Here is a 25726-nt window from a genome sequence, read left to right on the forward strand (position 1 = left end):
GAAATACAATCAATCAACATTAATCATTCACCAAATGCAACAAAATAAATGGCAATATCTAACAAATAATAAAAGATATTAAATAACAAGCAAGGATATATCATGCATAAGTAAAATCAAATCAGATCTTGCAAATTATCACTTTTAATACACCTGGCTATTGGAGAAAGGGATTTAAATAATTTAGTGAAGAAAATTCTTTGACCACGAAAACCTTTCACGGCAATTCTAAGGTAGGTGTTATGTATAAAAGAATCACAATCAATGACACCATTAATAGCATTGCAAATCAAGATTTCAGGTATAACTCCCTGTAAAGTTGATTTGAATAATTTCGAGGGAAAAATTGTTCCGGAGCCGGGTATCGAACCCGGGACCTTTGGTTTAACGTACCAACACTACCACTGAGCTACCCGGGAACTCTAACCGACACCGAATGATATTCAAATCAACTTTACAGGGAGTTATACCTGAAATCTTGATTTGCATAATACACGTCACTGTTCGTTAAAAGAAAACCACAATTTAAGTCACACGGAGTTAGTGTGCACTCGAAGTTGGTTGCTTGACGGTTGTCAGCCCACTTTGAGGTCTGTGGATATAGAGGGAAAAATTGGATCGGTGTCGGTTAGAGTTCCCGGGTAGCTCAGTGGTAGAGCGTTGGTACGTTAAACCAAAGGTCCCGGGTTCGATACCCGGCTCCGGAACAATTTTTCCCTCGAAATTATTCAAATCAAATTTACAGGGAGTTATACCTGAAATCTTGATTTGCATAATACACGTCACTCTTCGTTAACAGAAAACCACAATTTAAGTCACACGGAGTTAGTGTGCACTCGAAGTTGGTTGCTTGACGGTTGTCAGCCCACTTTGAGGTCTGTGGATATAGAGGGATAAATTGGATCGGTGTCGGTTAGAGTTCCCGGGTAGCTCAGTGGTAGAGCGTTGGTATGTTAAACCAAAGGTCCCGGGTTCGATACCCGGCTCCGGAACAATTTTTCCCTCGAAATTATTCATTAATAGCATTATTAAAGAAAGTGTAAGCAATATCCTGACGTTTCGAATACAGACTGGTACAGTTAAAATATTTACTAGATAGTTCATAATTTAAAGAAGAGGAATTGGGTACAAATCTGAACGCACAAAGAGAAATGAATTTTCTTTGGATATTTTCTAGTTTAGCCGAATCAGTAGAAGTAATAGACTTCCACGCAACCGATGCATATTCTAATTTAGACCTGACTAAAGCATAATATAATGTAAGTAGTGTATCAGGAGAGGAAAAGGAATAAGTAATAGACCTAAGAAGCCCAAGCATTCTTAGTGAATGATTAAATAAATGATCAACATGGTCATGAAAGTACAATTTAGAATCAAGATGTATACCGAGATCCTTTATACAGTCCTTTCTGATTAATAATAATAATAATAATAATAATAATAATAATAATAATAATAATAATAATAATAGTAAATTTGATTACATTACGTAATTATATTAAGAAAGTCACATCATATGTTTTTGAGGGGATTAAAATTTTGGTGTGCCGTGTTGAGTCTAGGCCTGTCTAGGGTGTGCCGTGAGTAAAAAAAGGTTGCGGAACACTGATCTACAGTATCCGAAGCACATTTATTGCTCTCGGTTCTTGTGGCATTTCGCAACCATCGTGATATCTGTATCGGTATCGAGTACGGAAACCTCTTAACAATCGGGAAGGAAGCAAGCTCTTATGAAGCAAATGGGGAAGATGCGGAGATACCGCGATCTCCATGAATGATTCATGAGTTTTGTTGTCAACTGATGAGAATAATACTGCGGGGCATGTTATAGCAATTAACCACCACAAGCAATCTCATTACTATGCAAATAAATTGACTAACTACCTCCAAAACACGTCAGGAGTTTACAAATAAAAGAGGTGGCTTGTGCACCATGTTTCAGGACGGACCAGTTTGTGTCCCCACTGCATTCTGCGTAACAATGTGCAGACTACACAGCTTGTGCTTCTGATGGATTTCTCGACAACTAAATGCGCCTGAGAATCCAAGCAAGACTAAAGGGCAGTGAGTCTCATATTTGAAGAGTTTAAATATACAGGGTGGAAGTGAAATAATTCTGCAGATTTTCAGAGCGAATAGCTCATGTTCTATGTAGCAAAAAGTGTAATACTCGTGCACAGCACCTATGGAAGGAGACGGAAACCCGATGGGGAAGTGAAACAACTGTCTGACTTATTCATTTTCCTTACGTCAAGCACTTAAATATAATTTTAAACAGTTTAAACTTATAATAGTACATTATGCAACGAGCCTATAATGAAGGTAATTAAGAAGCGAGTATGGATATTTATGAAACGAGCGCAAGCGAGTTTCATAATTTTCATACGAGCTTCTTAATTACCATTATAGGCGAGTTTCATACGACTTTTTATGCTCTACCATATTTCTAACTTGATATTATTAATTTTCTTTGTATCTGACCTTGACCTTGTATGTTGTGAGACGTGCGCAGACGCGAAAGTATTGATTTTTTCCGAGGAACAGATGTCCACATTGACCTTGCTAGGCCATAAGAACCTACACAGAGATAACACTGAAATAAAATTAGACATTGAAAAACGAGATGACAAATTGAATTTATTTGAATATTATTTACAATTAACGCTAATTATTATAGTAACAGAACATAACCTTCTGCGACAGCATTGGATTTCCAGCCTCCGTGACTTTTCGCTAATTCTCTTTCGATTGCATATCCGAGAATAATCGATACTTGCGGTTTTATAACGGTAGAAAGCTGACCTGTCATTGGCTGAACAGTTGTAACCTGAGTCGTCATTGGCTGAAAAATCTGACCTTTAATGAGTAGGTGTACTTTAGTGACATGCATTAAAGGTCTGCTACCAGGTGTATAATTACTACATTTCGGCATGGTCGAGCATAAACCAATATTTAGTACGTGTAACGAAGAAAGTAATGAATAAGAAAACATAGGACACATTATCACAACCTATTAACTGTCTTCAGAATGTCTCTGCGATGGAATTTCAAAATCAGGAATTATTTCACTTACTACCAATCGTAGGTGATCACGAAGGTATTAGTCTGTCAGTCGTGATCCAAATTTGGTTTTTACTACTTTCATTGTTGAAAGTAATTTTTCACAAACGTAAGTTGTAGAGAACATGGCTTCAACAGAGCAAGCGAAAGAACGAAGCTTCGGATATTTATTTTTTGGCAAAGATTTAAAAAGTTCAACATTTGTCAAGTCCTTACATCTAGCTTTCATTTCACATCACATTGTAAATCTGTGAGATTAAATTGAAGATCTAACCGCATTATTCGTACATCTGCTTAAAAAGAATCTACGTACAGGGATGATGATGATAATGTTGATGATGATAATAATAATAATAATAATAATAATAATAATAATATTTAACCTTTTAATGTTTCATGAGTAACATGTAAGTAACATGTAAGTGTAAGAGAAGGTCTTAAGACCTTAACTCTGCCAGGTTAAATAAAGCCATTATTATTATTATTGTTATTATTATTATTATTATTATCATCATTATTATTATTATTATTATTATTATTATTATTATTATTATTATGTAGTATAATGCCGTTTTATGTTATACAACCGTTTTCCTCGTAATACTTATTTTAATATTCTCATCATATTGGCAGCAAAAAAATGCGTCCTCCCATCCTACTTGAAACTTTCGATTTTGTAGAGGTACATGGTTTCGAGAGAGATATTGCTAAGATACGCCACTCGCAGGTCAGAGATAAACACGAATGGAACGCAGTTTGATTCCAGTGAGTGAGAGGGTGGGGGTTGGGGGAGGTAGGAAGCAAGAGTAATGTACAGCTATCATTGCGATCCACAATGTGCTCGTGAGTCACAGTTTCGCCACGGCTGCTCTAGAGCAAAGTTAAAAAGTAAAGGTGATAGTGCATCTCCTTGCTTTAGCCCACAGTGAATTGGAAACGCATTTGACAGAAATAGACCTATATGGACTCTGCTGCACGTTTCACTAAGACACATTTTAATTAATCGAACTGGTTTCTTGGGAATACCAAATTCAATAAGAATATCATATAAAACTTCTCTCTTAACCGAGTCATATGTCTCTTTGAAATCTATGAATAACTGATGCACAGTACCCTTATACTCCCATTTCTTCTCAATTGTCTGTCTAATACAAAATATCTTATCAATAGTTGATCTATTACGCCTAAAACCACACTGATGGTCCCCAATAATTTCATCTGCATATCGATCGTCCAATTCAAAAGTGCGATAACTAAAGTTCATTACAACATGTGTCCGGAAATGCTTCATTTCCGAGTTATGGCCTTCACAACATTGAAATTCACCGGAACGTTTTTCTTTCCGCAGGTCGTTGTCATTACAGATATTCAAAATGTCCACCTCCTGCTTGAATACAGACCTCACATCGATGTCTCATTGACCTGCAAACACGATCCCAAACTCCAGGAGTATTGCGTATGTCCTCAGAACATGCCACAATTCGATTCCGAAGGGATTCCAAATCAGGCACCGGAGACGAATAACCCAAAGATTTTAAATGGCCCCAAAGTAGAAATCGAGAGGGTTCAGATCAGGTGAACGTGGAGGCCAAGCAATTGGGCCACCTCTACCTATCCATCGATCAGGAAACCTTCGATCCAAGTACCGGCGAGCCGTACGACTGAAGTGTGCAGGAGCGCCATCATGCAAGAAGTGAATGTGTTGACGATTGATCAGTGGAGTGTCTTCTAAAACATGAGGTATGGTGTTTTCCAGGAAGTTTGTGTACGCCTGCCCCGAAGTCTGTTTACAAGTACATGGGGTCCAACTAATCGATCATCAATGATACCGGCCCACATGTTGAGGGAGAACCGCACCTGGTGATGAGATGGAATATTTGCACGTGGGTTTTCATACGCCCATACATGCTGATTGTGGAAATTTGTTATGCCATCTCGTGTGAACTGTGCTTCATCTGTAAATAATACTAAGGCAGGAAAGTTCGGATTTACACCACACTGCTGCAAGAACCACTGACAGAACTTAACTCGTGCAGGGTAATCTGCTGGTGACAGGGCCTGTACACGTTGCAAAGGATAAGGATACAATTGATACTCTTTCAACAGTCTCCAGACAGTCGTATGAGGAACATTGACTTGCAACGCTACCCTTCGTGTGCTGATAGAAGGAGTCATGTTCACAGCTTCCAGAATCTTCTCCTGTACTTCTGGAGTTGTAGATCTTGGTCGTCCCCTTCCCAAACCAGGAGAGTTAAATTTTCCATACTCGTACAGACGGTAATGGAGACGTACAAATGTCTTCCGATCTGGACGTTGTCGCTGTGGGTACCTCTCCTGGTACAAACGACGAGCCAGCGCAGCATTGCCGTCCGCCTTACCGTACATGAAGTGTATCTCTGCCACCTCTTGATTTGAATACATGTCGCACAGTCTAACGCCTACACAACACTGAATGTAACCTTCGCCTCAGAATGAACAGTCAGAGTGCCCTCTTAATGTCTCCTTTGACGGCAACGACCTGCGGAAAGAAAAACGTTCCGGTGAATTCCAATGTTGTGAAGGCCATAACTCGGAAATAAAGCATTTCCGGACACATGTAATGAACTATTTTGATTGTCTACATGTGGGAAATACATACCTGAAATTATGCCCCGTATTTTTGAAACACCCTGTAAAATAAGGTTTTGGGTACAATTGACTACACCCACATTCCTATATTGTCACCTAGGTGTTATAATGCTGAGATTTTTCAAAAAAGGAAGTCATATTTTAGCATTAGAACTAGAAACTGACTTTATAATATTATTATCCAACCCGAGTCACCTACAATTTAAATCTGTCAACTTTTCGTTTATGGATCATGGTCTACAGGTTTTGATTTTATATATGTTTCATTATTCATTCTACTCAATAGAGAATTATTTAAAGAATAATTTCAGCCAATTAAAAATTGCGTTACATATGTGCAAAATCATTACCAATTGCTACTGAGTAGTTAAAATAGTGCTAAGAAATGTAGGTAAATGTTGATTGTTTTGAGCAAAATTACCTCGAATAACATAATGGAAAACACATTAAGAAAATGTTAAAAATAAACAGATTGTTAACTTAAGAATTGTTAAGTCGAATAAATGTTACTTGAGGAAACGGGCCATTAGTCATTTGCAGCTTTTATTCTTCCTACTCTAAAAATAAACAAACTTCTACTTTAAGAGTGACTATAATGTGATGCGTAGGCATTTTATTGAATAAGCATCGTTACGTGAGTGAGAAGATCCGATTGTTTAATCCGCTCCCTTCTGATTTGTGATCGGAGTCGCTACATCCAACCTCACACGTACAAAATCAATACTTCAAGCAATTCATGCATGCTTCTTTGTAGAGGAGTAGGCAAAGGACTGGTATTAGGCGAATCCCATGCACCAAAGCTCACACTTGAAGCAAGTCTGTCTGCTTTGTATTTAATGTTAACCACTTGTTACCACAATTTAAAGCGTCCTTCTAAGGGGATCATTTCCACGCCGTTTAACTCGGCGATCAACACTCTTCTTTGTTCAGCAGGTTACGCATGATAGGTTTAGTTTATTATATATATATAACATATATAATATATATTATATATACACATACATACATTTTTTAAATTTAATTTCAAACAATATTCAGGTAAAATTACTTAAAATTAGTACTGTTGATCGATCAAAATATCTAATCGATTAACTATTTGAATTTAGCTCTACTGATGAATTGTATATGCTGTAAATTGAATGGTAGTCTGTATAGCTCAACTGATGAATTGTACAGGGACATCATTTTATTTTTATTAACATTTCTAATATTAACCTGGCTATACCTTTGAATTAAAGGTTCAAAACCGGAAACACCGTTTTCTACACCCTTCCACTGGAGTTCGATGATACTGGCGTAAAATACAAACAAATCACTTTACTAGGTATAGGAGGGAAGAAAAGTAGTTCATACATTTACGTAAAGTAGGAAATAAAGCGATTTTGAGTTTGATAATTTTCATTCGGTTTTTCTTTAATGAAATTAAAGTACTGCATTAACAATAAGTGTTTCTACTCCATTCGGACATATTCATTATGCAGTTAGCCTACATTATGCAGTCTACAGCACATTAGCGTACAATATAGAGAATGAAGTTAAATTGAAAAATAAACATAATATGGATATTTAAACACATTTTTGAAAATGGTGGCCGTTCATTTCGATACAGGCTTCAGTTCTTTTTTTGAAAATTATTGCACTATAGACTATTGTACCTAATTCCAATTACCAGTTTCGTCCTTCGTACTAGTAACTCATGTTGAAATAATTCTGTACCTACTCTATAAAAGAGTACCTTATGTGCTGTAAATTCATTCTTCACTTTTGCCCGATCCGAAAAGATAAAATTACTCAGACATTCTATTTACTGTTCGTCCAAGTGGTTTTGTCGCAGGGTCGTAGAAAGGGAGGAAATCACGTGCCAGTTAATTAATTAACGAGGCCCTTTTATTTATTTTAAACAGTTGTATAATATTACGTAGACGTCCAATTCCTAACATAAATTAATGTTTTCAGAAAAGAGCTAAGACAGCCCAACTACTACCCTTTACAGAGGGACGAGCAGCAGCCGTTGGGGGAAACCGGGATGTGACATAGGCAAACGACGACAGTACCTGCACGAGAATATGATTAAATATATTGAAAGCGAACATATTTCTGGAACATACTGTACTCACTAACTCAGTACTGTTTGTGTTTACTATGACCGCAAGGCGACTTTGACTGTATACGCTTGGTTCTGTGTGGAGAACGGTTCCAAGTTTACTAGTAGAGGGGGTGGGAGTGAAGTACATTAGAAAACTCAGGTACAATAAAAATTGAAGTAAAAATAAAATGATGTCCCTGTGTATGCGCTAAATTGTATAGTAAGGTAGGTGTCCCTGATATGGCCACGATAAGGTTTGAGAATTTTTCTAGCCGCCATTTTGAAAACAAAATGTAAGCTACTTTTTTCTTACTCGTTCTCCGTCTAATGGATTTTCTTAAAACAATTCCCTTTCCCCATAAAAATAGCTTTAATTGTCCAAAAATTCCCAAATTCCAAAAGTCTACCTAGTGGCCATATCAGGAACATGTGCACATGATATGGCCACCCTTGTTCTAAGTTGTACAAATCGTGATTGTTTTCAGTTTGATAGCGCAGTTGTGTTAAAATTAAATAATTTTGGTGTAAAATGAATAAAAATGACACTTGATAATCTTTTTTATAATTCAAAAGTGTAGACAAAACAGGTTTTTCCGTAAAAAATTGAATTGTTTTTCTTAAAATACAAAATTTTTGCGTAATCCCAGCTATAAGGCATGTAAATTTGTCAGGTGAAGAAATAAAAGTGAAATGAAATTGATATGGCCATGGTGCATTTGATATGGCCATATCAGGAGCAGGTAATCTTTCACGAAAATCGTTTGATTATGAACAACTCGTAAAGGATACGTCATCAACTACAACGCCAATCAACAGAACATTAAAAACTGAATGGAGTACGATGGATTTCATGAAACAAGTCTTTGACAAACATGCACAAAACAAAGGAGACTTACCAGAGACAAATAAGAAGAGGTCACATGAAAACCGCAAAACAGGCAACTGACGCCATATTGCTCAACCTGACTGGATGGAAAACGATCAAGTGACATACCAGGATGCCTTTTACTGGATGATGCTGCAATTTAGCGGATTTTTTGGTTAACTAACTCACAATAGCGGGGTGGCCATATCAGGAACATGGCCATAACAGGAGCACCCACCTTAGTCTGTATAGCTGAACTGATGAATTGTTTATGATTATAAATTGAATTAATGTACTTGATATTAATTGTACAAATTTGTATAGCTTAATGCTTGTAAATTGAATTAATCTGCTTACTTTGTATTGTATATGTTTATATAGTTTTGGCCGATGCTTTAAATTGAATTGTAATCTGTATAGCTCTATTGATAAATTGTTTGTGTTTGTAATTTGAAGTAGTTTTCATGATATGTATTATCAATTTCTGTATATCACAACTGATTGAATTGTTTATGCCTTAAATTTAATTAACTTACTTGTTTTGTATTATACATATAGGTCAACTGATGAATGATCGTTTGCGTTTGTAAATTTAATAATCTGATTGGCTATGTATTGTATATTTTTAGTAGAGCCATCGATGTAGCTCAGTCGGCAGACTAGCTGGGCTGCTGATCCGGAGCTGCGTTCGGGCTTGGGTTGGATCCCCCTTTGGTCTCAATGAATGGTTTCTTCCGAGGTTTTCCCCAGCCGTGGGACTGAAGCCGGATGGTCTATGGCGAGTCCTCGGCATCACTTCATTTCCCCCCTTTGATTTGATTACCTGGTTGGGTTTTTCCGAGGTTTTCCCCAAACAAAAGGCAAATGCCGGGTAATTTTTTGGCGAATCCTCGGACCTCACCTCATCATTGTAGAAAATTACTAGATTGTAAAACTGTAAAAATGGTAAAATATTGTAAAAATTTGTAAAAATGTAATTGTAATATTGTAAAATTTTGACTTGTTCCACATCTTAAAGCTTCATTGCTCATGTAAGATCTATGGAAGATAATAAATAAATGAATGAATGAACGAATGAATCGAATTTTGGTCGAGTTGGAAAATGTTTTAATATACTGTAATAAACAATTATTGTTAAATTTAACTTCTGTTCGGTGATAAGCATAAGTATGTTTCCTGCATCTACAGTTTGAGTATTAGCAGATTAATAATGATTAATAATGAGTTTTGTTTGCAGAAACTGAAGACTAATTACAACGCTCTGTTTTTAAATTACAGATGGTTTTAAAATGATACAATATGAAAATATCAACTGAAAAGACGAAAGTAATGGCACTTTATGGCAAAAAGCTTGTGCGGGCAAAAATAGTGGTTGACAACGAAATAATAGAACAAGTGACAGATTTTATATATTTAAAAAGTCATATTTCTTTGTATAATTATCATAAATAAAAATATATTGAAATATAATCAATTAAATGTTACCTTGAGAAGGAACTTTGGAAAACAAATGCGAAAAGAGGTCCAAATCCGATTTCACAATATAATATCAAAACCAGGTCTGTTATATGGCAGTGAATGTTGGACACTGCGGCAAAAGTAAGTAAATAGAATCAACGCATCAGAAATGAGGTTTCTACAGTCAGTGATAGGTGTTACATAAGAAATCAGTGGGAAGTTGAGGAGATGACCACAGACGTCCAACATTATCAACGTAAATGGAGAAACCACCTTCTTAGGATGCCTGAACATCGTTTACCAAAGAGACTATTGTATTACCATCCACGAGGACGAAGAGATTTAGGCAGACCTCACCGACGTTGGACGGACCAATTCCATTTGTAGTTCACAGACGGGAAGCAACCCAAAACTGTGTATTGGCAGAAGAAAAAGAAGATGGTTTTTTCATACGTTCATATACTGGGTGTTCAGTTCAAAGTGTGTCATGGCTCGCTGTATGCCGTCATGTGGCTAGTCGATGAGCCTAGAGAATTGAATCTTCCTACACTTCCGCAGAGGTGTATTACCTATGTTTCAGAGAAGTTGCCTAGCAAGTGCGGCGTTCATTCTGAAGAGTACTTACCGATACGTATGGTAACGCCGGTAGTGGCAGGAATGTGAACTGTTTGGAAACATGTACTGAGGTGGGTTTTTTCTTACTGTCGAGATATGGGGAGAGGGTTAAGACGATTACTTACGTATTTGTTGACATTAACTTCGACGGTGAACATGGACACGGAGCATTTGATTTGTATTGTGGAATGTTGCCGTACGCAAACGATGATAACAAATACCCTGCGTACGATTTGCCCGCGCAAAACACAGTTCGAAAAAGGTTATGGTAATACACAGACAGTACAGACCGCCATCTGTTGCTACGACGTTCAAGTTATACCGTACACGTTCTCAAGTTCAGATTGAACGCCTTGATTAATAGGCAACTTCTCTGACATAAAAGCTGAAACTCGCTTCAAATCGCTGTTGAGTGACGTCGAAGCCACCGGCGTGGCTCAGTCGGTTAAGGCGCTTGCCTGTCGGTCTGAAGTTGCGTTCGGGCGCGGGTTGGATCCCCGCTTGGGCTGATTACCTGGTTGGGTTTTTTCCGAGGTTTACCCCAACCGTAATGTGAATGCAAGGTAATCTAAGGCGAATCCTCGGCCTCATCTCGCCAAATATCATCTCGCTATCACCAATTTCATCGACGCTAAATAACCTAGTAGTTGATACAGCGTCGTTAAATAACCAACTAAAATAAAAAAGTGACGTCGTGACACACTTTGAAATGAACACCAAGTATAAGTACACTTAGGTACTGCCTATCTCGACAATGTTATAATCACAGAGTTCAGGTATGCGTAGCTCTGAAACCATTGAACATAGAGATTTGAAATTTTTACATGTTATATTTATAATCTTTATCTATGTATTAGGATAATTTCATTAAGTACATTCAATTCCTATAATTGATAAAAATTTGTGACCTAATTTTTTTTTTAATTTTAATCACATGTTATTTTTTTGAGACCACAATTTTAAAGATACAATAATACATTTTGTTTTAAAAATAGAGGACTTTAAGATTGATAAGTGTTGTTAAAAATTGTTTTTCTATCTCAAGTAGTTTCTGAGCTATGCGTACCTGAATTTAAGATTGTCGAGATAGGCAGTGCCTGCTCCCCTTAAACAATTGAGTTAAGTGTAATTCCTTTTTCAATAATCCCGTAATGGCTACATGGAGATGATCAGTCTTCCTTCTTGGAGACCTAGCTGAACTAGGGAATGATACCAAACGAAGTTGTACAATTCGTGCCGTTATGAGATTTGAACCGAGCATGAAGAATATGAAAGTCTGCGACCTGGAGACCCCAGCTTGCGGAGCAGACCCGGTGGCTGTCAATGTAATTTAACAATGTAATATCGTGGCAGAGAGACTGTGTTAGGCATTTCTGCTCTATCTTTCCTACTGCTTTTTATATAGGGTGACCCGCAAAACACTTACGGTGTAACTCCACAAATAGACACAGGAATGGTCCGTGTGCGAGACGAGGTACGACCTCTGTCTTTCTACGGAGTACTGCGGACATTGATAAACATAAGGGCTGTACAATGTTTTATGGCGTGCGGACCGAAACATAAATAATTAACGTACATAATTTTAAATACAGTAGAACCCCGATTATCCGTCACCTTATTAACCGATCGGCGGATTATCCGACAGTCTTTCTGTTGCTCCTTCTTTCTTTCTTTCTTTCTTTCTTTCTTTCTTTCTTTCTTTCTTTCTTTCTTTACTACGGAATTAAACGTGTAAGAAACTTAGTACTGTACCTTATATTATAATCCTATTTTTTTCTAGAGTGTTTTATTAAAAGCCTTTACCTTTACATAGTACTACTACAGGGACATCATTTTATTTTTACTAACATTTCTAATATTAACCTGGCTACACCTCTGGATCAACGATTAAGAACTGGAAACACCGTTTGCTACCTCCTTCCACGACTGGAGTTCGATGATACTGGCGTAATATACAAACAAATCACTTTACTAGGTATAGGAGGGAAGAAAAGTAGTTCATCCATTTACGTAAACTAGGAAATATCGCGATTTTGTGTCTCATAATTTTCATTAGATTTTTTTTTAATCAAAGTACAATACAGTATTAACAATAAGTGTTTTTACTCACGAGCTGAGCTTTCCATGCGGACGTATTCATTATGCAGTGTATATTATACTGTCTACAACACATTAGCGTACACTATAGAGAATGAAGTTAAATTGAAAATTAATTACAATATGGATATTTAAACACATTTTTGAAAATGGTGGCCGTTCATTTCGATACAGGCTTCAGTTCTTTTGTGCATATTATCGCACTACAGACTATTGTACGGAATTCCAATTACAGGTTCGTACTTCGTATCAGTAACTAATGTTGAAATAATTCTGTACCTACCCTATAAAAGAGACCTTACGTAATGTAAATTCAATCTTCACTTCTACCCGATCCGAAAAGATAAAATTACTCAGACATGCTATCTACTGTCCGTACAAGTGGTTACGTCGCAGCGTCGTAGAAAGGGAGGAAATCACATGACAGTTAATTACTTAACGAGGCCCTTTTATTTAATTTATTTTAAACAGTTGCATAATATTACGTAGACGTCCAATTCCTAACAGAAATTAACGTTCCCAGAAAAGAGCTAAGACAGCCCAGCCACTAGCATTTACAGAGAGGCGAATAGAAGCTGGTGGGGGAAACCGGGATGCGACGTAGGCAAATGGAAAATGATGCAATATTGAAAGCTCTTTCGTCACTGGAAAACGCGAACATATTTTTGGAACGTACTGTTTACTATGACCGTAACGCTACTATGACTATATGCGGCCTTGGATCTATGTGGAGGACGGATGAACTTCATTAGTAGAAGGGGTGGGATTGAAGTACAGTCAAAAACTCAGGTGAAATAAAAATTGAAGTAAAAATAAAATGACGTCCCTGTAGAAGCAATAAGAACGTTACTTGAAGGTATTTTTCTCAACTTGTAAAATAGTCACTACCTGCTTTCAAAGAAATAGTCCCAAGAACTTCCGCACAATATACAGCAAACCTGTGCAGCATTCAGTCCTTGTCCTACTGCTCGAACGCCCGTACTTCGCAACTTCTATGCAAAATATCTTCCACGGGTGTCAACAGTATTTTATATATATATATATATATATATATATATATATTATAATGTACCGAAGTACATATGATACTTCCATGCAGATATTCTGCGTCATCATACGATGAAAGAGTAATGGAACGGAGAAAAATTCTCTCCGGCGCCGGGATTTGAACCCGGGTTTTCAGCTCTACGTGCTGACGCTTTATCCACTAAGCCACACCGGATTCCATCCCGGCGTCGGAAGAATCGTCTCAGTTTTAAGTTCCAACTCTTGGGTTCCCTCCAGTGGCCGCCCTCTGCACTACGTCATAGACATCTATGAATCTAGGACCGAAGTCCACACATGTGCTGAGGTGCACTCGTAATGAGTGACTAGTTGGCCGGGATCCGACGGAATAAGCGCCGTCTTAAATCACGAAGTGATTTACGCATATCATATATATTATTATAATGTACCGAAGTACATATGATATTTCCATGCAGATATTCTGCGTCATCATACGATGAAAGAGTAATGGAACGGAGAAAAATTCTCTCCGGCGCCGGGATTTGAACCCGGGTTTTCAGCTCTACGTGCTGACGCTTTATCCACTAAGCCACACCGGATTCCACCCCGGCGTCGGAAGAATCGTCTCAGTTTTAAGTTCCAACTCTTGGGTTCCCTCCAGTGACCGCCCTCTGCACTACGCCATAGACATCTATGAATCTAGGACCGAAGTCCACACATGTGCTGAGGTGCACTCGTAATGAGTGACTAGTTGGCCGGGATCCGACGGAATAAGCGCCGTCTTAAATCACGAAGTGATTTACGCATATCATATATATTATTATAATGTACCGAAGTACATACGATATTTCCATGCAGATATTCTGCGTCATCATACGATGAAAGAGTAATGGAACGGAGAAAAATTCTCTCCGGCGCCGGGATTTGAACCCGGGTTTTCAGCTCTACGTGCTGACGCTTTATCCACTAAGCCACACCGGATTCCACCCCGGCGTCGGAAGAATCGTCTCAGTTTTAAGTTCCAACTCTTGGCTTCCCTCTAGTGGCCGCCCTGTGCACTATGTCATAGACATCTATGAACCTAGGACCGAAGTCCACATATGTGCTGAAGTGCACTCGTAATGAGTGTCTAGTTGGCCGGGATCCGACGGAATAAGCGCCGTCTTAAATCACGAAGTGATTTACGCATATCATATAATTATATTATTATAATGTACCGAAGTACATATGATATTTCCATGGAGATATTCTGCGTCATCATACGATGAAAGAGTAATGGAACGGAGAAAAATTAGTGGATAAAGCGTCAGCACGTAGAGCTGAAAACCCGGGTTCAAATCCCGGCGCCGGAGAGAATTTTTCTCCGTTCCATTACCCTTTCATCGTATGGTGACGCAGAATATCTGCATGGAAATATCATATGTACTTCGGTACATTATAATAATATATATGATATGCGTAAATCATTTCGTGATTTAAGACGGCGCTTATTCCGTCGGATCCCGGCCAACTAGTCACTCATAACAAGTGCACCTCAGCACATGTGTGGACTTCGGTCCTAGATTCATAGATGTCTATGACGTAGTGCAGAGGGCGGCCACTAGAGGGAACCCAGGAGTCGGAACTTAAAACTGAGACGATTCTTCCGACGCCGGGGTGGAATCCGGTGTGGCTCAGTGGATAAAGCGTCAGCACGTAGAGCTGGAAACCCGGGTTCAAATCCCGGCGCAGGAGAGAATTTTTCTCCGTTCCTCTACTCTTTCATCGTACTCTTTCATCAACAGTATTTTGCTAAGTATCGAAATAAAAATACAAATAATTGAGAGGTTTGGGAAAAGAAAAACCGCGGCTCATTTCGCATCGGAATACGTGATTGGCGTTACAACTGTGCGCGATGTAATGAAAAATAAGGATAAACTGTATAACGTATGTAGATCTACAACAAGGGCGCTCTACTATTCCTATCCTTCCGCAAACAACCATCATAAGAACTTCCTTGGCCCTTATAAACTCGTCGTTGACAACCAGAATTAAATTAGTGAACTTCTGATTCACTATCTAGCATGTTAAACACAAACTACGGAGGAATATTATGAGACTGTAATATGAAATTATGCAAATATTTTATGGTACGGATTATCCGATGTTTTCGATTAACCGTCCAGTCCACCTCCTTCATTACTACGGATACTAGAGGTTCAACTGTAATATAGTGTAGTATATGCAAAATATATAACGAAACAAATCCGTGATTGAGTGTAACATATACGTGATACATCTGAAACATAAAACAAACTTCTGGAGGAAAATCTTTCTAAATGTTTTTACAGGGGTTTCATTTCAAAACTTCCCACTCTAAATAACTAGTTAATTAAATTGAATTCAATTTAAACAAAAAAAAAAAAAACAGATACTGAGGGAGAAGTCTTAAACAAGGCTTAATTGTATTTTAGATTTCACCTCCCAACCACAGCCACTCCCACTTTGAAATTTCAAATGGCACCCCTATATTTTTATACTTAAATATGAAAGAGCATTCACTTGTTTATACACCTCATTCATTTGTTTTCGTATCATTTCTTTTTTATCGTCGCCTGGCAACCTGGATTATTGTTATTGTTGATTAGAGCTGAAGAGAATAAAGCTATAAAAACTTATTGAGCATTTCTTGTAATAGTTGTGTTCATGTATTAAATTATTTCATGCTCGACCATGCCGAAATGTAGTAATTATACACCTGGTAGCAGTCCTTTAATGCATGTCATTAAAGTACACCTACTCATTAAAGTACAGGTGTTCAGCTAATGACAAGTCAGCTTTGTACCGTTATAAAACCTCAGCCAATGACAAGTCAGCTTTGTACCGTTATAAAGCCGCAAGTATCGATTATTCTCGGATATGCAATCGAAAGAGAATTAGCGAAAAGTCACGGAGGCTGGAAATCCAATACTGTCGCAGAAGGTTATGTTCTGTTACTATAATAATTAGATTTAATTGTAAGTAATATTCAAATAAATTCAATTTGTCATCTCGTTTTTCAATTCTAAATCAATTTTCAGGTTATACCAGAGTAATGTTAATCTTATTCTGTGCCAAGATCAATGAAATTCGGCCTCTGAAAAAATCAGTACTATCGCGTCTGCGCACATCTCACAATTCAGGTCAGTTCGCACATAACCATAATTTTGAATACTTTCAAGTTAGAAATATGGTCGAGCATAAAAAGTCGTATGAAACTTGCCTATAATGGTAATTAAAACGCTCTTATGAAAATTATGAAACTCGCTTGCGCTCATTTCATAAACAATCATACTTGCGTCTTAATTACTACCATTATAGGCTCGTTGCATAATGTACTATTAAAATGGTGTATACCCTTCATGAGAGAACATAAATCATCCTTATTGATTAAATTTAGGAAATTAAGCTGTGTTTTCATCCTACAATCAACTGATACTAACAAAGCTTCTTATAATCATTACAGAATGCCTCGTGTTCAGATGAATTTTGTTTTATTCCATGCACTGTTCTGATAAAAATATCAAAGTTTTGAGCGATGGCTCTTACTGATTCACCTTTTTAAATCGTTCCAATATTTGTAACTTCTGCTTCAACATAAGTACACACTTTTTGTTCCCTGCCTTGCTGCCAACGTGTACGAGTATCTGCACACTACTGCACTGGTTCAACTGGTTAGCCCTGTGCAGCACGGGACAGGATGCGTTGACTTACCTTGTATCGTGAAGTATACGAGAGTGAGCGTCTATTTGTGGAGCTCCACTGTATATTATTTCAAGATATTGTTTTCGAGGTCATTTAGAATGGAAAACAAAGAACTCAATTAAAAGCGTGCAAAATGCTAAGGGCATGAATTGAAGTAGAGGTAGCAGAAGAAAAATATGCATAAATTCAGGACATTTAGCCCTACTTTGCACCATTGCAAGGATTCTCAGAGAATATTCTAAATGATTAGACCGCGGTAATCAGCAGAGAGTACCCTGGGACTAGCGTCTCTTACCCGCGGAGAATACACTGCACTATGGTGCACTCGTAGTTACTAGCGGGTATGCTCTCTACCTCTTCCTGCTGCACGACTGGGCACACGGGACGGCTTCGCTTACCCTTTACCCATTTCAGTGAGTGCTGATGACCACTGGATTAGATCTACTGTCCGTCCGAGTGGTTATGTCTCAGTGTCATCAAAACGGGGGAAATCACGTGAGAATTACTTAACGGGACTCTTTTCTTTAAGTTACTTTAAAGAGTTTTATAATATTACATGGAATCCTATTCCGAACAGCAAATGTTTGCAGGAAATAGCTAAGACCGGCCTGCCACTAGCCTTTACACAGGGGCTAGCAGTAGGTTTAAGCTAGAAAATAAATAATTGTCGCAAAAATGCACAAGTGAAAAATTATATCTGTGCAAATTGCGAAATGCCTGTGCAATATTATAATTGTGCAGAAAGATAAAATTAATAAAGTATGCAGAAACGAAAAGTTATGTAATTTGTTTCTTGGAGTTTTGTTACTTTCAATCCATTTTATCACACTCTAGATATACTTATGTAATTAAATAATTAGACGTAGATATGTTTAGAATCAATTACTGCTGAATTTACATCACATTAAAGTATGTTATTTTATCGGCACTAAATATTGAAATTCTTTATTAGTAAGCCTCTCAAGATTTATTGTTGGCAGAGTTCACTTAACTTACATGAATTGCAGCAACTCTTTGAAATCAATTCCTCAACATCTATTGCTCAATACCTTTTTGAACATTGTCCATGTCATTAGCATTTCATTTAAATTCAGATTAGTTCAAATACATCTCTGATTTCATTTTCTCCATTACCATCTTCGTTTCTGAAGTTCGATGTGGTAGCCGCATTTTTGCACAATTACATTCAAAGTTTGTTGCATTTTTAGAAGTCGAGTAGCAAAATGCGACAGTGGCTTAAATCCTGGCCAGCAGAAACATGTGGAGGGAGACCGGAGTGCGACATAACCACTCCGACGGACAGTAAGTTAAGTTAAATTCCTACAATTTAAATAAATAGGTAGAAATAAATAGGTAATTTGAACAGGTAAACGGATAGATAGATAGATAGATAGATAGATAGATAGATAGATAGATAGATAGATAGATAGATAGATAGATAGATAGATAGATAGATAGATAGATAGATAGATAGATAGATAGATAGATAGATAGATAGATAGATAGATAGATAGATAGATAGATAGATAGATAGATAGATAGATAGATAGATAGATAGATAGATAGATAGATAGATAGATAGATAGATAGATAGATAGATAGATAGATAGATAGATAGATAGATAGATAGATAGATAGATATAATGGGTGAATACTAAATGCCGTTTTCGAAGAACAGGGCGTAAGAGACCACATCCAAACATACATAAATAAGATAAAAACAATACTCTATCTTGCAATTTTCACAAATGACTAATGGGGAAGTATTATTTCCGTGGGAAACGCTTCTGTATGCACGGGCTTAAGTTCAGACTGTAACTCCCACATGTCTTCGTCGAACATTCTGCACTTACAAATTTCAATTTCGTCATTCCAAGCATCGCGCACACAGGTTTGGTAGGATTTAGTTCAACGTCGACAACGGGTGGGTCGCGCAGCACGCTTTGAAAACCGGCGTGTTTGAAGTAAGCAATGTAAACATCACGTACTTACCTTACTTCATAATGCAAAACAGATATGTATTGTAACATCAGTTTGAACTGTGACATTGCACAGGAACTCACAGTACAGTACTTGAAGACAAACCAGTTACAGATTATTTTCGTCTCAGTTCTTCCGCTGAAACCAAGAAATCCGACCATTTCAGGGACATCGTTGTTGTGTTCTTGTTATTTAACACTAATCACTACGCGCTATGGACCAAAAGTAACTATGACCCCATTTGATTTCTAGGTATTGTCTCTGTTATCTCCATAACCAATCATCGTATCATGACGGTTCCCATATCGAATTTCATAGCTGCGGTATCCTCTATCACACTCCTGTCTTGGAAGAGGGCATTTACTATTCACTCCGTAAAAAAGGTAAAAAAGGTATCCCCGTAACATGCCATGAAGGCACTTGGGGGGGCATGGAGGTAGAGCCCCATGCTTTCCATGACCTCGGCACTAGAATGAGGTGGTGTGGTCGGCACCACGCTCTGACCGCCTTTTACCCTCGGGAAGGACCCGGTACTCAATTTTCTATTCACTCTGTATATATATATATATATATATATATATATATATATATATATAATTTTTCTCCGTTCCGTTACTCTTTCATCGTACTCTGTATATGTTTATTGATATAGAGATATACTAGATATAGATAGAGGGATAGATAGGCAGACACACATATTGATATATAAATAAATAAATAAATAAATAAATAAATAAATAAATAAATAAACAGATTAACGCGCGCATGGACGAACGAACGAGCAAACAAGACAAAACCAAAAACAAAAAACATAAATAGATGAATAAATGAATAAATAAATATATAAATAAATGACAAACAGACATAGACAGACAAATAAATAAATAAATAAATAAATAAATAAATAAATAAATAATCATAATTTAATTCCTTCAGGTACAATTTCATGCAGCTGCACTAAAAATATTCTATTAAGCCTCATCCAGAGCTTTCTAATGATACCTTAGAAAATAATTTTTGATTATTCATATAAGAAAAGGTCCACACCTGTGGAGTAACGGTTAGCGCGTCTAGCCACAAAACCAGGTGGCCCGAGTTCGGTTCCAGGTCCGGGCAAGTTAACTGGTTGAGGTTTTTTCCGGGGTTTTCCCTCAACCTAGTATGAGCAAATGTTGGGTAACTTTCGGTGTTGGACCCCGGATTCATTTCACCGGCATTATCACCTTCATCTCATTCAGAAGCTAAAGAACCTAAGCTGTTGAAATAGCGTCGTAAAATAACATACTAAATATAAAAAAAAATATAAGAATATTATTTGAAAATATTTGTTTGTTGAAAACAATGAATTTTAGTTCTTTTTAATATTAACACGATAGCATGTGGATAAATAATATTGCTCACGCTTCCTGTATACGACACAGAGTTAAATATACAATTATAAACAAATTTGAGGTTGTTGATTTTTTTCATCATACTGCTTTGTTTACTAACTCATCAAGCTAGGAACGAATGAGAGATGATATGCACAGCAAGAAGTATGTCTAGACGTGCCCAATAATATCACTGCTCTGTCTCAACCGCGTACATTTCTTCGTTCAGCAGTAGTCTAAGAAGTTCGGTTTATTATTGACCTTACACATTTCTCGTTCTCACACACACACTGAGAATTCACCTCTAGACTAAGTTCGGAAATAATATAAAATTAATTAATAAATGTGTCATGGACAACAAGTCATTACCTTCTGAGTCCGTGTCCGTCCTGCCTAAGTCGAGGAGAAACAGAACTGTACTCACCGCCATTGATACGGGGTTGTCGCTTCTTGTAAACGATACAGCAGGAGCAAAAGCAGCAGGAGACAATAGTGACTAGGATGACGGCTGCCACTACACCGAAGATCACCCCCAGTAGCAATGGTAAACTGGAACAAGGGCGCAAGTAACATTTAATAACACGGCTAAGAAAGTAAAGTTCATGGCTTCACGCAAGTATACTGCAAACGACTTTGTTATAGCTTATAGCTATTACAGAATTTCGGGTGGAAGACGAGTTCAGAAACTTAAGTAGGAAAGTTGTTCGTTCTAGCGAAATGAGAAAGTGACGTGTAAAGAGCAAGGAGTGTTCCTGACTGACATTCGCGAACAATCCGAAGGATATGTGTACGCGCTTGTTAACACTGGGACGCCCGCAGTTTCTGTTCACCTAGGACGCTCAAAAGGGTCAATTTAACCCGGACTGTAACATTTAATACACTGATAAGTAGAAGACGGTTTTTGGCATTATTTGCATGTTTTAATCCTTGAAGGTTAAAGTATCAGAGGAATGTGTTTCATGCTATGAGGAATCAAGGGGGGAAGTTTTATAGTGCATATAAATGCATATTCGGGGGGTTAGTGCATATTTCTCAAATATTTGAATATGGATGGATATACAGGGACATCATTTTATTTTTGCTTCAATTTTTATTGTACCTGAGTTTTTGAATGTACTTCACTCCCACCCCTTCCACTAAGGAAGTTCCAACTCCACACAGAACCAAGACCGCAGATAGTAAGCAGTACTGAGTTACTGAGTATAGTACGTTCCAGAAATATGTTCGCGTTTTCCAGTGACGAAAGAGCTTTCAATATTGAACCATATTTTCGCACAGGTACTGTCCGTTTGCCTACGTCGCATCCCGATTTCCCCACCTGCTTCTGCTCGCCCCTCTGTAATAGCTGGGCTGTCTTAGCTCTTTTCTGAAAACATTAATTTCTCTTAGGAATTGGAAGTTTACGTAATATTACACAGCTGTTTAATTTAAGTTAAATAAAAGGGCCTCGTTAAGTAATTAACTGTCACGTGATTTCCTCCCTTTCTACAATCCTGCGGCATAACCACTTGGACGAACAGTAGATAGCATAGCATGTCTGAGTAATTTTATATTTTCGGGTCGGGCAGAAGTGAAGATTGAATTTACAGTACGTAGAGTAGGTACAGAATTATTTCAACATGAGTTACTAGTACGAAGGACGAAACTGGCAATTGGAATTAGATGCAATAGTCTATAGTGCGATAATATGCACAAAAGAACTGAAGCCTGTATCGAAATGAACGGCCACCATTTTCAAAATTGTGTTCAAATATTCATATTATGATTATTTTTCAATTTAACTTCTTTCTCTATATTGTACGCTAATGTGCTGTAGACAGTATAATATACACTGCATAATGAATACGTTCGCATGGATAACTCACTTCGTGAGTAAAAACACTTATTCTTAATACAGTACTGTACTTTGATTAAAGAAAAACCTAATGAAAATTATCAAACTCAAAATCGCGATATTTCCTAGTTTACGTAAATGGATGAACTACTTTTCTTCCTTCCTATACCTAGTAGAGTGATTTGTGTTTTACGCCAGTATCATCGAACTCCAGTCTTGGAGGGGGGAGCAAGCGGTGTTTCCGGTTCTCTAAAGGTATAGACAGGTTAATATTAAAAATGTTAGTAAAAATAAAATGATGTCCCTGTATTACACTTTTTACCCGAAGATCGTTACTAATGAATAGGGCTAGGATTTTGATGAAATTGCATATTTTTTTCTGGTAAGTCAGAAACATTGCTGCTTTAATATTACTGTATATGTTATGTGATAAAGTGAGTGTTTTAAAACATGTTTGTTAGGACATTTTTTTTATTCGGTCATTTTTGGTGTATTTTCATTTAGTTTTGGTCATAAATCCCCATTATTAATGTAAAGTATTCTTTATTTCCTTTGATATTTTCTCTACACATTTTTTCAATTAATACCCATTATTTTTTATATCATTTTAATCGTTTTTCTACACAAATATTGCCATTTTAACGTAGTACACCACCACATAATGGATCAGTCCAACCACCCCTTCAATATAGACTTCTCTATACCTGTTAGTTCCGGATAAGAGTGGCCTTGTGGTGGACTATATGGAATCACATGAGGTAAAATAATTAAAGTGTACTACTTAGAACAATTAATTAAAATTAAATAAGCTTCAATGTTGGTACTAGAATTTAATTTAATTACAAGTCTAAATATTAATATTGCTACTAAGCCAATTATGTAAGATCAATTTTAGAGCATTTTTGAAAGATTCTTAGTTCATAAATGCATTGTTTTTAGGACATTTTTTCATGATTTATAGGTCATCAAAATCCCAGCCCTACTAATGAATGATTTCTCAAACCTACATTTAAATATTAACTGTTCATTGTTTGAAACCCTCTACTCCAACGCAACGACAATCATTCCTTATCGTTGAAATTTTAAAAATTGTTCCATAACTGCGAAAATAACATGTAATAAAACTGAAAACACAAGTTTAAATTTCAAGACAATTCAATATGTTTACATCCAAACCGGCATTTCTTTATGTATGTAACACCGCCTGATTGGGACAGATAGCAGTTATAAATCTTTACAAATCAGTAAGCAAAACTGATGTCGCAAGGTAAAGCACCAAGAACGTGCTTCCAACAATGGACAGTTTTTTGTGGTCGGAACTCGCCTTTTAACTTAAATGTTTCTTTCTCTGTAGTTTAAATTCTTGCCAATTTCTTGATCACTGTCATTTTGTAAGTGTGACTGAACAGACATAGGGGAGAGTTGGGTAGTATCGGACATCGGACAGTGATGTTTCTTTCACTACCACCAGATGGTAGTACCTAAGTGACATGGTTACGTTTCTGTATGCGACATCTGAACACTGCTACTACCATCTGGTGATAGATGAAAGAAACATCACTGTACTAACATCTGGTGGTAGATGAAAGAAACATCACTGTCCGATATTGCCCGATGTCCGATACTAGTCAATTCTCCCCTAATGCCGAAGGAAGAAAGTAGCAAAACATATCTGCTTAAATAGTGGATTGAGGGGAATCCTACATTATCAACGGATGACATTGTCCTCTGCCAAGTCTGAGACAAAAATGTGAGTTAATTTTATTATAAATTTTTATTACGTTAGGCCTATAAATTATAATATCAATATAACTCTGCAGTAAATATTTTTGTTATGTTATTTACAGTAATTTTAATGTCTTTTTTTGTAAGAAAATTTGAAGAAATATTTAATTGTGTATTGTAACAAAAACAACTGATCAAATGATCATGAAGTGATTGGTGAATGACATTTGATATAATGAATATAATGATTAATGAAATGAGCACATGACTAATGAGATTGTGTATAAGTAGACCTAATTATAATTTAATTACCAAATAAATTCAATGAAAGAATAACATCGTTCCATTTTTATCATTAATGCATTATGGTAGGATATTTGTCAGTCAACTTTACAATTCACAGTTAAGGTGGACCTTCACATTTCTTTTTTTCGATCCACCATCCCTTTAATACATGCAACTCTTTTCTATTAATGTATTCTTTGCCGAGTATTTCTTGATTACTTTCTAATATTCTGTTGTAACTGAATTGCTATATGTCCTTCCCTCTCTATCCTCTTTTATTCTCTCCCTCCTACCTAGACTGTCTCCCTTCCATTTCTCACTTACCTATTAAATATTGCATATACCTTCCTTAATAATTTGCGTTATTTATTTATTTTCTTCTCTACCCTCAAATCCTACCTACTCTAATCATTGTTTTCCCGCTATTTTCTCCTACCTTATTTGCTGACTTTTCCGTTTACTCTATTTACACTTACATCACTTTTCTTCTACTATTCTATCTTCTGTTTATTTACGTATTGATCCCTTTCTCTTCGCTTCACTCCTAAATTTCCTATTTCATTACCTCTTTCCATATATTTATTTCTATAATACTCCTACAGTTATAGTACCCCTGATACTAATCCCGACCCCTAACATTGAAAAACATGAAATATCGAATTCACTTAATTACACTTGCAATTTCTCTCTCATTCCACTTCACATTTGTTCAGATGTTTTTTTTTTCACTTTAATGTCTTGTATTCATTGTTTGATAGTCTATCTTATTACACTCTTACACTATCTTTTTACACTTAACACTTTCTTCTCTGTTCCTTTTCTTACACTTTTGCCACCCCTAACTTTCTTGTACTCACTTTTTAGCACTCTTCTTCTTCGCTAATAACCTCTCCAAAGCCCTATCTATTCTGTCCTCACAATCACTAATATCTGGTAGTCGCTTCATTCCTTCACTCGTTCTTCTCATGTCTTCTCTTGCATTTCCTCCATTAGTC

General features: G+C 36.9%; 1 protein-coding gene and 1 non-coding gene across 2 annotated transcripts in view; one reads left to right on the forward strand and one right to left on the reverse strand.

Moving 5' to 3' along the window:
* LOC138708102 (uncharacterized) overlaps positions 1 to 25726 on the reverse strand; it is a 186653-nt gene that overhangs the window by 29152 nt on the left and 131775 nt on the right. Inside the window, exon 2 of the mRNA XM_069838289.1 lies at positions 21312 to 21436. Coding sequence (XP_069694390.1) covers positions 21312 to 21436 — 125 coding nt within the window. The remainder of the gene's footprint in view (positions 1 to 21311; positions 21437 to 25726) is intronic.
* TRNAN-GUU (transfer RNA asparagine (anticodon GUU)) lies at positions 921 to 992 on the forward strand. Its single transcript has one exon. It is a non-coding gene; the product is annotated as a tRNA-Asn (tRNA).

Source organism: Periplaneta americana, chromosome 10, assembly GCF_040183065.1.
Source record: "Periplaneta americana isolate PAMFEO1 chromosome 10, P.americana_PAMFEO1_priV1, whole genome shotgun sequence".
NCBI classification, from domain to species: domain Eukaryota; kingdom Metazoa; phylum Arthropoda; class Insecta; order Blattodea; family Blattidae; genus Periplaneta; species Periplaneta americana.